This window comes from Pseudochaenichthys georgianus, chromosome 19 (assembly GCF_902827115.2).
Source record: "Pseudochaenichthys georgianus chromosome 19, fPseGeo1.2, whole genome shotgun sequence".
Classification (NCBI taxonomy): Eukaryota; Metazoa; Chordata; class Actinopteri; order Perciformes; family Channichthyidae; genus Pseudochaenichthys; species Pseudochaenichthys georgianus.
The window spans coordinates 10,583,709-10,596,530 of record NC_047521.1 but is presented as its reverse complement, the minus strand read 5'-3'; the positions used below and the strand labels follow the sequence as shown (position 1 = coordinate 10,596,530).

The 12,822-nt window shown below is 38.8% G+C and overlaps 1 protein-coding gene across 1 annotated transcript in view; it reads left to right on the top strand.

Moving 5' to 3' along the window:
* Positions 1 to 12,822, top strand: part of LOC117464691 (ankyrin-3-like) — a 118,795-nt gene that overhangs the window by 69,854 nt on the left and 36,119 nt on the right. The window contains 3 exon segments of the mRNA XM_034107264.2: positions 4,257 to 4,359; positions 6,696 to 6,802; positions 9,461 to 9,685. Coding sequence (XP_033963155.1) covers positions 4,257 to 4,359; positions 6,696 to 6,802; positions 9,461 to 9,685 — 435 coding nt within the window.

The window sequence follows — 12,822 nt, the reverse complement described above, 5'->3', positions numbered from 1 at the left end:
TGTGTGTGTGTGTGTATACATTTAACTATATTGCTGGTCCGCTGTAGAAATGAGTTCAAATGTCTTCGTGTTCAGTCGATTTAGGAAATGAATTATCTATAAAAATCCCTCTTAGCTGAAAGAAAAACATCATGGATGTTTTTAGTTGGCCACAGTTTTGTCAGTGAAAGCCATGAAACATTTTTGATGCATTATCCTTTTGGACATCACCTAAAGCAAAACAGGCACACCCAATAAAGTGTGGAAGTAACTGCATGGTCCATATGTCTTTTGGCCCACCATTTTAAAGTTTTATTTTGAGTCTTATCCCCCGATTGAAGGCTTTTTTTAAGCCAATGTCCAACACTTGGTGAACAATGTGAATTAAAATACTTACTTTATTAGCTTTAAGTCATAGTTTGTCTTTAAATAAATAGGTTGTTTACTTAACTTAAGTAACATAAGTCAGTTAAGTACGTTGTGTATGTGACCTAGGTTGGTTAAAGTTTGTTAACTAATATTGGCAAGTTCAAGATTTCACAATAACAGAAATTAGTAGTCAAAACCAATGCCAGTAATTCCAGGTCTTTCCATACCCAATTTGATAGCTTATTAAAAAGCTCAAACAAAACAGTACATCCCATGTACTTCAACCTACACTCGTTTATAACCGTTTGCAGGTTCATGTTACAAAGGTAAACGGGTCAAACATTCCCTCTCTAATACCAATTTATATTGCAAACATCAACTATAGATATTTAAGTTTCTTGCCAAAAATATCCCATGACATCATGGTTACAGGCTGTAAAGGCTGTATTCAATGTATTTTACAAGTTTGGATTTGAAGCAGGATGACATGTCGGGGGTTAAGATGAAGAAGCACTGATGTTTTCCAGAATATTGGGAGTTCATAAGGTGATTTGTCATAAATGGTATGTGTGCTCAAAGTTGTAGTCCGACAGTGATCAGTGTGGATACCAGGCAGGTTAATGGGCACTCAGTCAGACAGACAGTCAGTTAGTCAGGTAGTGAGACAGTCAGTCAGGTAGTGAGACAGTCAGTCAGGTAGTGAGACAGACAGTCAGTCAGTCAGGTAGTGAGACAGACAGTCAGTCAGGTAGTGAGACAGTCAGTCAGGTAGTGAGACAGTCAGTCAGGTAGTGAGACAGACAGTCAGTCAGTCAGGTAGTGAGACAGACAGTCAGGTAGTGAGACAGACAGTCAGGTAGTGAGACAGACAGTCAGTCAGTCAGGTAATGAGACAGACAGTCAGTGAGACAGTCAGTCAGGTAGTGAGACAGATAGTCAGTCAGTCAGGTAGTGAGACAGACAATCAGTCAGTCAGGTAGTGAGACAGTCAGTCAGGTAGTGAGACAGACAGTCAGTCAGTCAGTCAGTCAGTCAGGTAGTGAGACAGTCAGTCAGGTAGTGAGACAGACAGTCAGTCAGTCAGTCAGGTAGTGAGACAGTCAGTCAGGTAGTGAGACAGACAATCAGTCAGTCAGTGAGACAGTCAGTCAGGTAGTGAGACAGACAATCAGTCAGTCAGGTAGTGAGACAGTCAGTCAGTCAGTGAGACAGTCAGTCAGTCAGGTAGTGAGACAGTCAGTCAGTCAGGTAGTGAGACAGTCAGTCAGGTAGTGAGACAGACAGTCAGTCAGTAAGGTAGTGAGACAGACAATCAGTCAGTCAGTCAGTCAGTGAGACAGTCAGTCAGTCAGTGAGACAGTCAATCAGTCAGTCAGGTAGTGAGACAGTCAGTCAGTCAGTGAGACAGTCAGTCAGTCAGGTAGTGAGACAGTCAGTCAGGTAGTGAGACAGACAGTCAGTCAGTAAGGTAGTGAGACAGACAATCAGTCAGTCAGTCAGTCAGTGAGACAGTCAATCAGTCAGTGAGACAGTCAATCAGTCAGTCAGGTAGTGAGACAGTCAGTCAGTCAGTGAGACAGTCAGTCAGTCAGGTAGTGAGACAGTCAGTCAGGTAGTGAGACAGACAGTCAGTCAGTAAGGTAGTGAGACAGTCAGTCAGTCAGTCAGTCAGTCAGGTAGTGAGACAGTCAGTCAGGTAGTGAGACAGTCAGTCAGTCAGTCAGTCAGTCAGTCAGTCAGTCAGGTAGTGAGACAGTCAGTCAGTCAGCATTTGGCATGATTCTACCAACCTGGCCTTCTCCTCTCTGCATCTCTCCACTTCTCTGTTTGTTCATGATCTTTTATTCTCTCCTCATGTCCGTTCTTAATGTTAGCCCCAAAGTCAGGTAAGGCTGAAGGCATGACGAGCCCCCCCCCAATACCTAACCCCTTCCCACATTTCACCCCTTCCCCTCCCCAGACTCCAGTGGTCAACTGAAATAAATCTTTACTGTGAATGTTTGACTACTAACTCAATGATTGTTGCCAGATCTTTTTTGTTTTAACACTTTTGTATGTTGACATCAGGCCCTGTGTTGCGTACTGTGGTCCACTTGTGTGATATGTCATGTATGCCTTCATTTGAACACAGTTGTGCTGTGTTCCCTGCCTGTGAGGGAGCAGCTCCATGAATGTGCTTTTGTGTTGGACTGTGTCGACTGTTTCATAACCGCCTGGGTCTTTGTGCGTTAGCCACAAAGGTGGAGCTTTGCATTATTTTGGTTTATGTGCAGAGTTTTCCCTCATCACGCTTCCAGGGGCCTGAACTGATATATCTGTCGGCAATAGCTATTGCCTACATCAGTTTAGTGTCATGTAAGGAACAGTAAAGAATCATCTTACTGTCTGTGGTCGAGCACATTTTTTCTTGAGCAATATATGTTTTGTTTGTTTCTTTTATGGAAATGTACATTTAAACTGTTTTAATTTATTATTAATTTAATTTACACAATATATTTTTTAATAATAATGATATATCTAGCTTGAAAAGAAACTACAAAAAGTCATTGAAAATATAGGATGATTTATTTATTTTTCGCCAACAATATCAGTTTTTACAAAGTACACCATCATCAATTATCTTGGTGCCACTATTTCAATATTTTATTAACAATACAAACCTGAATGTTGTATCTATTAGATAGATTACATCTATTAATTATATATAATATAATTATTTTGTTGTATACAAATATCATAGTATTGCATGTTTTCCTTACACAAAGTGTTATTGAGCTTTCATCTATTATTACATTTGACATTTTAAGTCTTTCAAAATATAAAAACATTTTTATAGAGAAATTAATATCTTAGAGATCATCAAATTAAATGTGAAAATAATTTGTGATCGCTTGGTAATGGGATCGTTATCTGAACAATACAACCTTTTGTTTTCCAAAGGTATAGCCTTTTCTATTATGAGGAAGTTGCTTTATTATTTTGAGATAGCAAAAGACTCTTGCAATCTTGAGATAATATCATTTAAATATATATCATTTATATTGCCAGACGGCCTTTCTGTGCTTCCACAGATTTGTCCTGTCAGAATGAGTTGCTGCGCTACAGAGCAGCTCCTCTGAGCACAGGCTAATTGGTTCACACCGGTTTACTTATAGTATGTGGAGCAAATAGAGCTGCTGTAACCGCGGTAGAGACATTAAGCAAACATTCATTTTGTTGTCATTGCCTGGGAATGCTCTTAATTAATCTCACTAATGTCTCATAAACAACACAGCTCATCGTCCATGACAACTGTATTTGGACAGAAGTGTAAGACAAAATTAGCAGCTAATCATCTGCCTATTTTTCATCTTGTCAGCTAGCCTACTGTCCTCATGCTGTGTCCATTGTCCATCATATAGTAGTGTGCTTAGCTTTCATTAGCTACTCTACTACCCTCAGGCTTTCAGGGCATTCGAAGTGTGTGCTGGCATGATGTGAGTAGCCTCTGAGACTGAAGAGGCTCAAAAGAAGTTGGTGCAAACCCTAGGAATTGTTGTAACAATGTTATTTGGAAAATCTACATTGTCAACTGCATTTGCATCTGGATTTCTACAGTTTTGTAATTGGTGTTGTGGCCTCATACAGTATCCTTTGTGCACCACTGCCTTCTTTCTAGCAATGGAAACACTTTTAAGTTCTCTCCTAAAGATCGTTCTTTCTTCATGTGGTTGTTTTTGTTGTTGTTGTTGTCACTGGTGGCATACAGTCAGGTTCCTGGAAGCTGCATGCATTTAATGTGTTTATGTTTGTTTTTTCTGTTCACTTTCTCCCCCCCCCTTACACCCCACCTTCCTCCCACCCCCTCCTCTGCACCTCCCCTCTCCATCATTGTGAATGTTGTCTTGGTAACCGGCAACCCCACCAAGCCTGCGTTCCTTCAGTTCTGATAGGTCCAACACGTTGAATCGGAGCTCCTTCACACGGGACAGCATGATGATAGAGGAGATGCTGGCACCTGGCAAGGACATGGTACGTTCTTGGTGTCTCTTTTTTTTTTCTCTCCATGTTAGCATTAATTTAAATGTCTTTCCTGCTCAGTAATCCACAGGTCATTAACCTCAACAAGAGACAGAGAGTTCTGTCTCTAAATGTGCCATGCTGACTAAGCGCTTTGTGAAAGGCCAGGTTAAACCAATCCTCTTACACCTGAGGTTGTGTTGACGTGAAAACGGCCAATCCTGTTACATAGGACTGAAAGAGGAAATGGGATCAGTGGCGAGTGGTGCTATCTCCGAGGGATTGCATGGACCACTTACTTTCAGGGTGCAGCACATTGGCTTTTTCAAAGTAAAGTTGGAATTCATGTGACATTTCTTTTTTAGAGGGTTACTGTATATCGCATGAGCCAAGAACAACCCAACCAGGCCTGGCATCAGTACCTTCTACCTCCTTATGAGTTTGCTTTGAAGACTTATCAAATATCTTCGTTAGTGTCATGATATAAATGATATTGTTCTCCATCTATAAGCATTATTAGTTCTAGAATCAAAAAAGATGGTTTGGATAAAGCCTCTTGTTTTGGTAGCCGTAGTTCCATGAGTCCTTGAAAACCTTGAACTTCTGTGAATTTAAGGACAACAAAATCTAAGCCTTAATAGTTTTCAAGACTCAAAATGTCTTTCATTGTTTTGTTAGTAATAGTTAGTAAATAGACATACTGCTGTCTGCATGCGTGTCCCACAGTTAGATATTGTTAATGTCCCACCTGCCTCAAGAGAGTCCAATGGTTATTAACATTGATCCGTCTCTCAGACTATGTCGTGTTGGGTTATTAGATATGAGGGAATCGAGTGGGATCCCTGGTAAATTACAAAAAAACTAGAAATGTTCCCAGCATTAGAAATAACTGCTTATTGTTAGAAAATGTCATTGCCAAAATGATACATGATACAGAAACAATCGTCTTTAAATTCCTTTTTGGTGACAGATGTTTTTATTTATTTCATCAAATATGTCAAACTCCACAATGCTTTACAATACAGTAGTTGCCATATTTTAAGTATTGCACTTTCAAACAGTTGGAAGACAGGTCCAGAAACTCCGAATCTATTTACAAATATATTGTATCCTACATTCCCTATGAAAAGAATTAGGCGGAGAACTTTAAAGCTTTTCTCAGAAGAAGTCTCGCCATGTTCAAGTATGCATGCAATTTATTTCCCTGCAAATGTGTGACAGACAGTGTTGCTACACTGAGTAATGTAATTCAGAGAAACATGGTTTAATGATGTGTGAATGTAACAGCTGCTAAATAACAGCTCGTCTCCTCTCACGCTGCTCCAGATGCTCTGTAAGGAGAGGTCTTTCATTGTAGAGAAACGCAACAAGGTAGACGTTTAAGTGCATGTGAGAATATGTCATTCACACTTTTTCATTTCATCATGTTTTATATGTGGTGTATTTTTTTTTCTTCATCAAAGCATGTATATGTATATTCATAATTTTCTCTTCATTGTTACTATGTTCTTTATCCATGTGTTGATGATGAATAATTTGAGACATACTTACTGGATTCATCTTATATGGTAGGAATTCCAATGTTTTGTCATCAACTCATTAACATTTGTTATATAGGTGTTTATAATTATTACAAACGTTAACACTCATAACAGTTCCATTGACGTTTTATGACATATGGCTATTTCTTGGGAATAAAACACTACATTTTTAAGTCAGCAAACTGTGTCTTTATTAATGCATTTTAGCATTAATTAGCCGTAAAATTATTTTTAAAGACCTGTTTTTACCAAGTGCATCAATTTACTTTAAACATATGGTGCTGGTTTTCTGTTCTTACCATCTGTAAAGGAGTCGATTTTCTTTTATTTAAAAGACTATTGTTCTGGTAATGTTTTCCTTTTTTCCCACTAATATACTAAATGTATAGATGGTATTTTTAATTGCTTGGGTACTCATACAGTTATTTCATAACGACAGCTGCTGCCGTCTCCGGAGTATAGAAATAATGTTATGACTCAGCCATAAATCCTGCAAGCGGTACTAGTGTTGATGCCACCTTCCCCAGAGGAGGTGAAACTAGAAATAAGCTTGAGAGGAAATGCCTTGTCATCATGTTATATCAGAGCTCACGGCTAGCTCTTGAGAATAAAACTAAAGGTTAAGGAAACGAGTCAGACTTTATCAACACATTTTCATATTTGTTTTGTATACTTCATGGCAATTTAAATGCACGAATTCATCCTCATCATACATTATGTATTTATTCTTCTGCACATGCAATGTCGGTCACATGCATACACATACACACACACTAATGCATTGCAATGACCTTGTCTCCTCCACAGCATCTGGCGGTGGCTAAGGACTGCGATAACGACTCTCTGAGGAGATACAGTTGGACCCCAGACGCCCATGATAATGTCAACATAGTGTCCTCGCCAATACACTCGGGGTAAGCACGTTTTAAAGTGGATCAAGAAGGATACAAGACATGTGCTTGTCTGTGTTTCCTCCCACCTGTATATTCTCTGTCTGTCTCCCTTTTTCATTTACTTTTCCCTTGAGAAAATGGCCCCTACCTGCAGCAGTTTCTCTTCTCCCCCTCTGTCTGTTAGCAAAAGTTACACTTCACTTATTTCCGTAGTCACTGTATTCAATCCGTCTGCAAATACATGTAACCTTAGAAACTGATGGCTTCAGCTTTTCTCCGTGTTTAACCAAACCCTAAAATCTGAACTGTGCTCATCTGATGCTAAAGGTCATGTAAATCCTTGGCCTCGCCGCAACAGATCCCACTGTGACTCAGAGAAATGCGGAAATTAGGGATCTGAAATTTAAAGAAAAAGTTTGACATTGTCGGAAATATGCCCTTAGTTTTCTGGCGTAGAGTTCGATGACAGGTATGTCCAGTAAATTGAAAAGGAATAATGGCAACTGAAAGTAGCGAATTAGTTTAGCTTAGCGCAAAAGACTTGAAACCTGGAAAACATTGATCCTTTCTAAGATCCACCCAGCACCTCTAAAGCACACTTGGGTTGTGTTTGAAATCCCATCAATACAAACTTAATTAGTATCTACTAAATACTGTGCACTAAATAACATTTGAAGATGTCATTTCACACTTACCTTAACTCAAGCAATTTGTCGTATTTATTGACAGTAACTTTTAAAGCAATACTTCTCCGAGCTGCCGTAGAATTTATATATTTCAGTATTATATCAATGCACATTTAAATTGTTAAAGGTTTTAAATTATATTATTTTGTATATGTGAGCATTTATCCTCGTGACCGCACCTTAATCTTTCGTTATTATTTTATTGGTTAATGATTTAAACCAGCTTTCTTGCAGTCCGCCATTGGACAGTCTAAGTTAAATATGTCCTGTGAATTCATGTGTCATACTCAGAAATTCCTGCTAATCTTCTTTACATCCAGGCATTTCTGGCGTACACAAATCAACATACAGTACTTTGAAATTGGAACACATTGCATACACAATTTTACACCACTAATTATCAATAGTCAGCAAATTACAATTCAGACTTGGTGCTAAGCTAAGCTAACCGGCTGATAACTGTGAACCAATATATAAAAGACAGGCTCAACTTCTCATCGAACCCTCGGCCAGAAAGCGAATAAGCATATCTCCCAAAGTGTCGAGCTATTCTTTAAAGGACTCCTTGGTGGCGGTCCTCTCAAAGCTCTGTTGTTGACCTGTCACTCCTGCGTTGCTTTGTCGTCCATCCTGCAGTTTTTCCTCTCCGCTCCCGCAGTACGACAGCAGGTGATTGACTGTGATTGGTTGCCCTCTTTTGTCACCTCCACCTTGTCTGTTGTTACTTCCTGGTGACATCACGCCCCCCCCCCCCTCTCCGTTCACTCATAACATCTGTGTTTGCTCTCCTCACACATGAACTGTGTTGTAACAGATCGAATTTTTGGACCTTGTGTGTATTCCTTTTGTTTGGAGGAAATCTTTGTGAATCTCTTCAACGTATAATATGTGACACTTTTATGTTCAAATGTCTGGTTAAATTATTTTTTTATCACATTTTAAGGTACATTTGTACAATACTTTTAAAACTTATTTTCCTCTTTATAATATGTTTTATATATTTGAACTGGATGGCAGATTTTAGTCATCGAACATCTGGATAATAAGTTATCGGAGAAACAAGCTGAGCAAAAGTAAGCGGTAGCCAAACAGCATTGGCCAAACACTGACTATTTATTAACGTGAAATTGCTTTAATGGTTTTACTCACCATGTCCATTTTTTTTGGAAAGGAGGAGATCCTCGGCTTTTTGATATAGACCTCCTGCGCCTCTGGATCTTAATGAGAGAAACATGGAAAGCAAATATTAGTAATACAGTCCAAATCAAGATTAACACACTGCAACTACAGATACCATGTGTGATACCTCATGTATTTGAAGAATCTATACATTCACTTGAGACGTCGGAATCATACTTTTCAAAGGATGCAAAATGACATTTATATTCACATCATTTATTCAAAACCTACATATAACTAACATGAAATATTGTTCACCAAGTTGCATGGTGTGGATTTGTGTGCAGTGTGTGTTTTATGGTATTTCCTTCTACAATGAGTTACACACAGGACTACTGTACCTTGTATGAATAAGACACACAGGTTACACCAGAGGCTCCTGTGTTGGCATTATGGGTAATTCATCCACTTGTAATAATATTCACTGAAGAATAAGCACTTTAATGTAGCGATATTGTTACATCTACTTGGCAAAGTTGGTGTTTTCTAACTGTAACCACCAACTTTTTCAAGGGCAGCCATAGCCAACACAGAAAACTCTTCTGAAACATCTTTATCTCTGTTGCTCACATTTACACTTTGTGTGTGTTTTGGAGATCACGGCATGAGAAGGGATTTCACCTCAACTAAAGCTCTTCCCTCTCCATCAATGCCGACGTTTAATTGACGTGTGTTACTTTCTATTCCATTCCTTTTCTATACCCTTCCGTCTATCTGGTATCCATCTTTCTGTCACTTTGCACTCTCTGCTCCACCATCTCCTCTCACTCTTCTTCCTCTGCTCCTTTTTCTTCCTTTCCTCTTCCTCTGTCAGGTTCCTTGTCAGCTTCATGGTGGACGCCAGAGGTGGCTCCATGAGAGGGAGTCGTCACAACGGCATGCGCATCATCATCCCGCCCAGGAAGTGCACGGCGCCCACCAGGATCACCTGTCGCCTGGTCAAGAGACACAAACTGGCCACGCCCCCTCCGATGGTGGAAGGAGAAGGCCTGGCCAGCCGATTGGTTGAAGTCGGTCCTGCAGGAGCTCAGTTCCTCGGGTGAGACTCACATTTATTTTTTTAACTCACCAATAGTGTTGCTGTTTGTTTAATTGCTTTTTTTTCGGGACTTGACTTCTTATTCCTTCCGCTTCTTGCCATAGCCATCTCACGCCATCTGCGTTATATTTCTAAAGTGTGAATGAGTCTATGTGCATGTTTAGGTGGAATACATGCTGTGTAATTTGCAGTTAAAGTGTAATTGTTGCAATGTGATAACCCTCAAGCATTAAGTCCCGACATTGGCAAAGTAAAGGCAACATTGCTAACGGATGTAAACTGTGGAAAATTAAGGACCATGGGAAGAAAATGAAAAGTGCACATGTTTTAGTTTTATATACATTACAACCCTATGTCAGGAAGTTTGTCAAAGCCAACAGAGATGATAGATTTGTCTCAACTGAATGAACATGCTTTCACTCCTGTTTCATTTGCATAATTACAGTGTTAATGCAATGCAACATACTGTGTGTGTCTGCATGTCCAAAGATAGTTCTGAATTAGATTGCAGCTTTCAGACACACATTTCTGTTACTATTTCAGCTCGTTTTAAAACTGGTGTAGTTCATCTAATTTTATGAAAAATAAATAAAAACAAAAGTAAAAAGATTATGCTTTTAAATAGACAAATGCAACAGAGGTTTTCTACACTGCAATATTACTTTTTTTCTACTATAAGTTGAAATCCCTAAACGTACAGTCCTAGTGAATCAGGCATCACCCTATTTGGTGAAAACAGCAAATGTGGTTTTCGATGCTTCAAAAAGGAGGATGTGAAAATGAAAGTTTGCTGCCTCGCATCCATAGCTCTTCCTCTTACTGCTCACTTTGGCTGCTCTTGATTCTTCCATTACTTTCTGCAATATTTGTAATGTAATTTCTAACAGCTGTCAAAAATGCCGCACATTACGTCTTTGCTGTCTTGTTTTTTACGCTCATTTTCAATGAACAACAGCGGCCAACGTCAAGCTCACTCATGATAAAAGTTGCTTGTGTTTCAACAATTAAATGCTTTCAATATGAATCTGCTCAATCACCATTTGGTAACCTTGTTTGGTAATAGAAAATGGCTGAACAGAATTTAAATAGTTTTTCCACCGGAGCGTATTATCTTCAGAAGTAATTACATTTGTTAATATTAGATACACCATGTGTGTATACCAACCACAAACTGTTATTGTGAGTGTGTATTTGCTGTTGCTGTTGTCCCTGATGAGTGCTGGACAATAGAAACAGGAATTAATGTAACGATACAACTCTGCAGTGTGTGCTGTTACTGACTTTACAAGTGTGTGTATATGTTGGGGTGCGCGTGTTTTTCATTATCTTGTGGACGCAGTAAACTACATCTTCCCAGAAAGCTGCCAGCCCTTAGTGAAGGCGAGAGCCTGGTTAGTCCAGTGCTTCAGCTGGGACCCAGAGGAACTAGATTTGATGGGTAGGAACCAAACATAGCACCCCCCCCACACCTTCTCCTCTCCTTTATGTACCTCCCACCTCCCCCGAGGAAGCAACATGACCCAGGCTGACTCATGCTGAAGGATATGATTATTTTACCCATCTCTATTGATTTGTCAGGATACAGCTTTACTGCTACATGGTTTCATGTATTTTTGGGAAGAAATCAATGACGTAATTAACCTTTTGAAGTGAGGACAATTAGTTACTATTATTACATATAAAGTCATTTGTATGATTTGTATTCGCCTTAATAACATCTATAGGGTGAGACATAAAATATAGATTTTACATTTGATATTTTATAATTCTTCCTAAAACTACCCTTTAAATCCATGACGGTTATTTTCAAGCCACTTTCATTCAGAGACCATTGTATATATTTTATTTCAGAACCTTTCAGTGGGCTTATGACGATCCTGAAATAAGAAGTTTTGATTGGCTGTTTGGACTTGACTGCACTTGTTGGGCATGAGCCTTTTCCTCCTCAAGCCGAGCATCATCCTGCTTCTCATGACCGCTGTTACTTTACTTCACCTTTTAGGTTCAGTTGTATGTCATCCCACAAAATGTTTGTGTAATTTATTTACAGAGACTCATATAATATAGTAATAACATAAAATGATACATTTAAATGAATAACTACTTGGCATTGAACCTGCAAGATGCGATCCAAACATGAGGTTTTAATGATCGTTTATTAAAGCAAATGTTATTAAAGCAGAAGGCTGTAGCTTTTTTTTTATTTCCTTTTTTATTTATTTTAAAGTGAACTCTAGTTTTAGAGCAATTGATAACAGCACAGAACTAGAAAGTCAAAAAGTGCTAGCAGTCTGTTAAAACTTTCCCACGATTTCCGAACAAGTGATTGATTAACTTTGATACTGCAAGCATATTTGATGCTAATACTTTTTTACCTTTACTTGACACATGACTTGTACTTGTAACTGAGTATTACTACTACACTGTTGTGGTATATATGAGTTACATATTTGAGTACCTTTTCCCTAGACTACAGGTTTACAAAAGAGGTACCTTTTCACCGTCTTACACAGACGGTCTGTGTACAACCTAGATTCATTTAACTTTGGCAGAAAATTGTGAATATAGTTAATGTAGGACTTTATCACTCATAGAAAGATGCTGATTGAGAAAAAAGTACTTAAAAACATAATTTTGTGACTTTGCCAAGGGAATGATCAATAACTATAGTTCCTCTGTGTGTCCTTTTGTACTCTCTACTCTGAGGTAAAAATGGTCCTCAGACTAGAGTACGTTCATCCTTCTCTCTTGTGTTGCCATCGTGCCTTGTTTGAATAAGGGCTGTGCAGCTTTCTCACCTCACTCCTCCATCTATTTCATATCAATTCATGCCTTACACTGTATGACACACACTGCAAGTGTCCCTTCAACTGCAGCACGGCCACCGCTATCATTTTAAAGATCCTCTGTCATCAGCAGAACCAAAGTTCATTCATACCTGTAAAGTGTGTGTCTGACATCAACGTTCTTTAATGTTCCTTGTTCATATTTCCCTTGTAGAATTAACAATCTGAATGGATTTCATCTTTCATTAGTGATTATCACCCCCCTATGTATGATGTATCCTCCATTATTTGTATTTCAGATTTGATTTAGCAACTTACTGTAACCTCTACTTTCTTGGTTTACCCGTCACC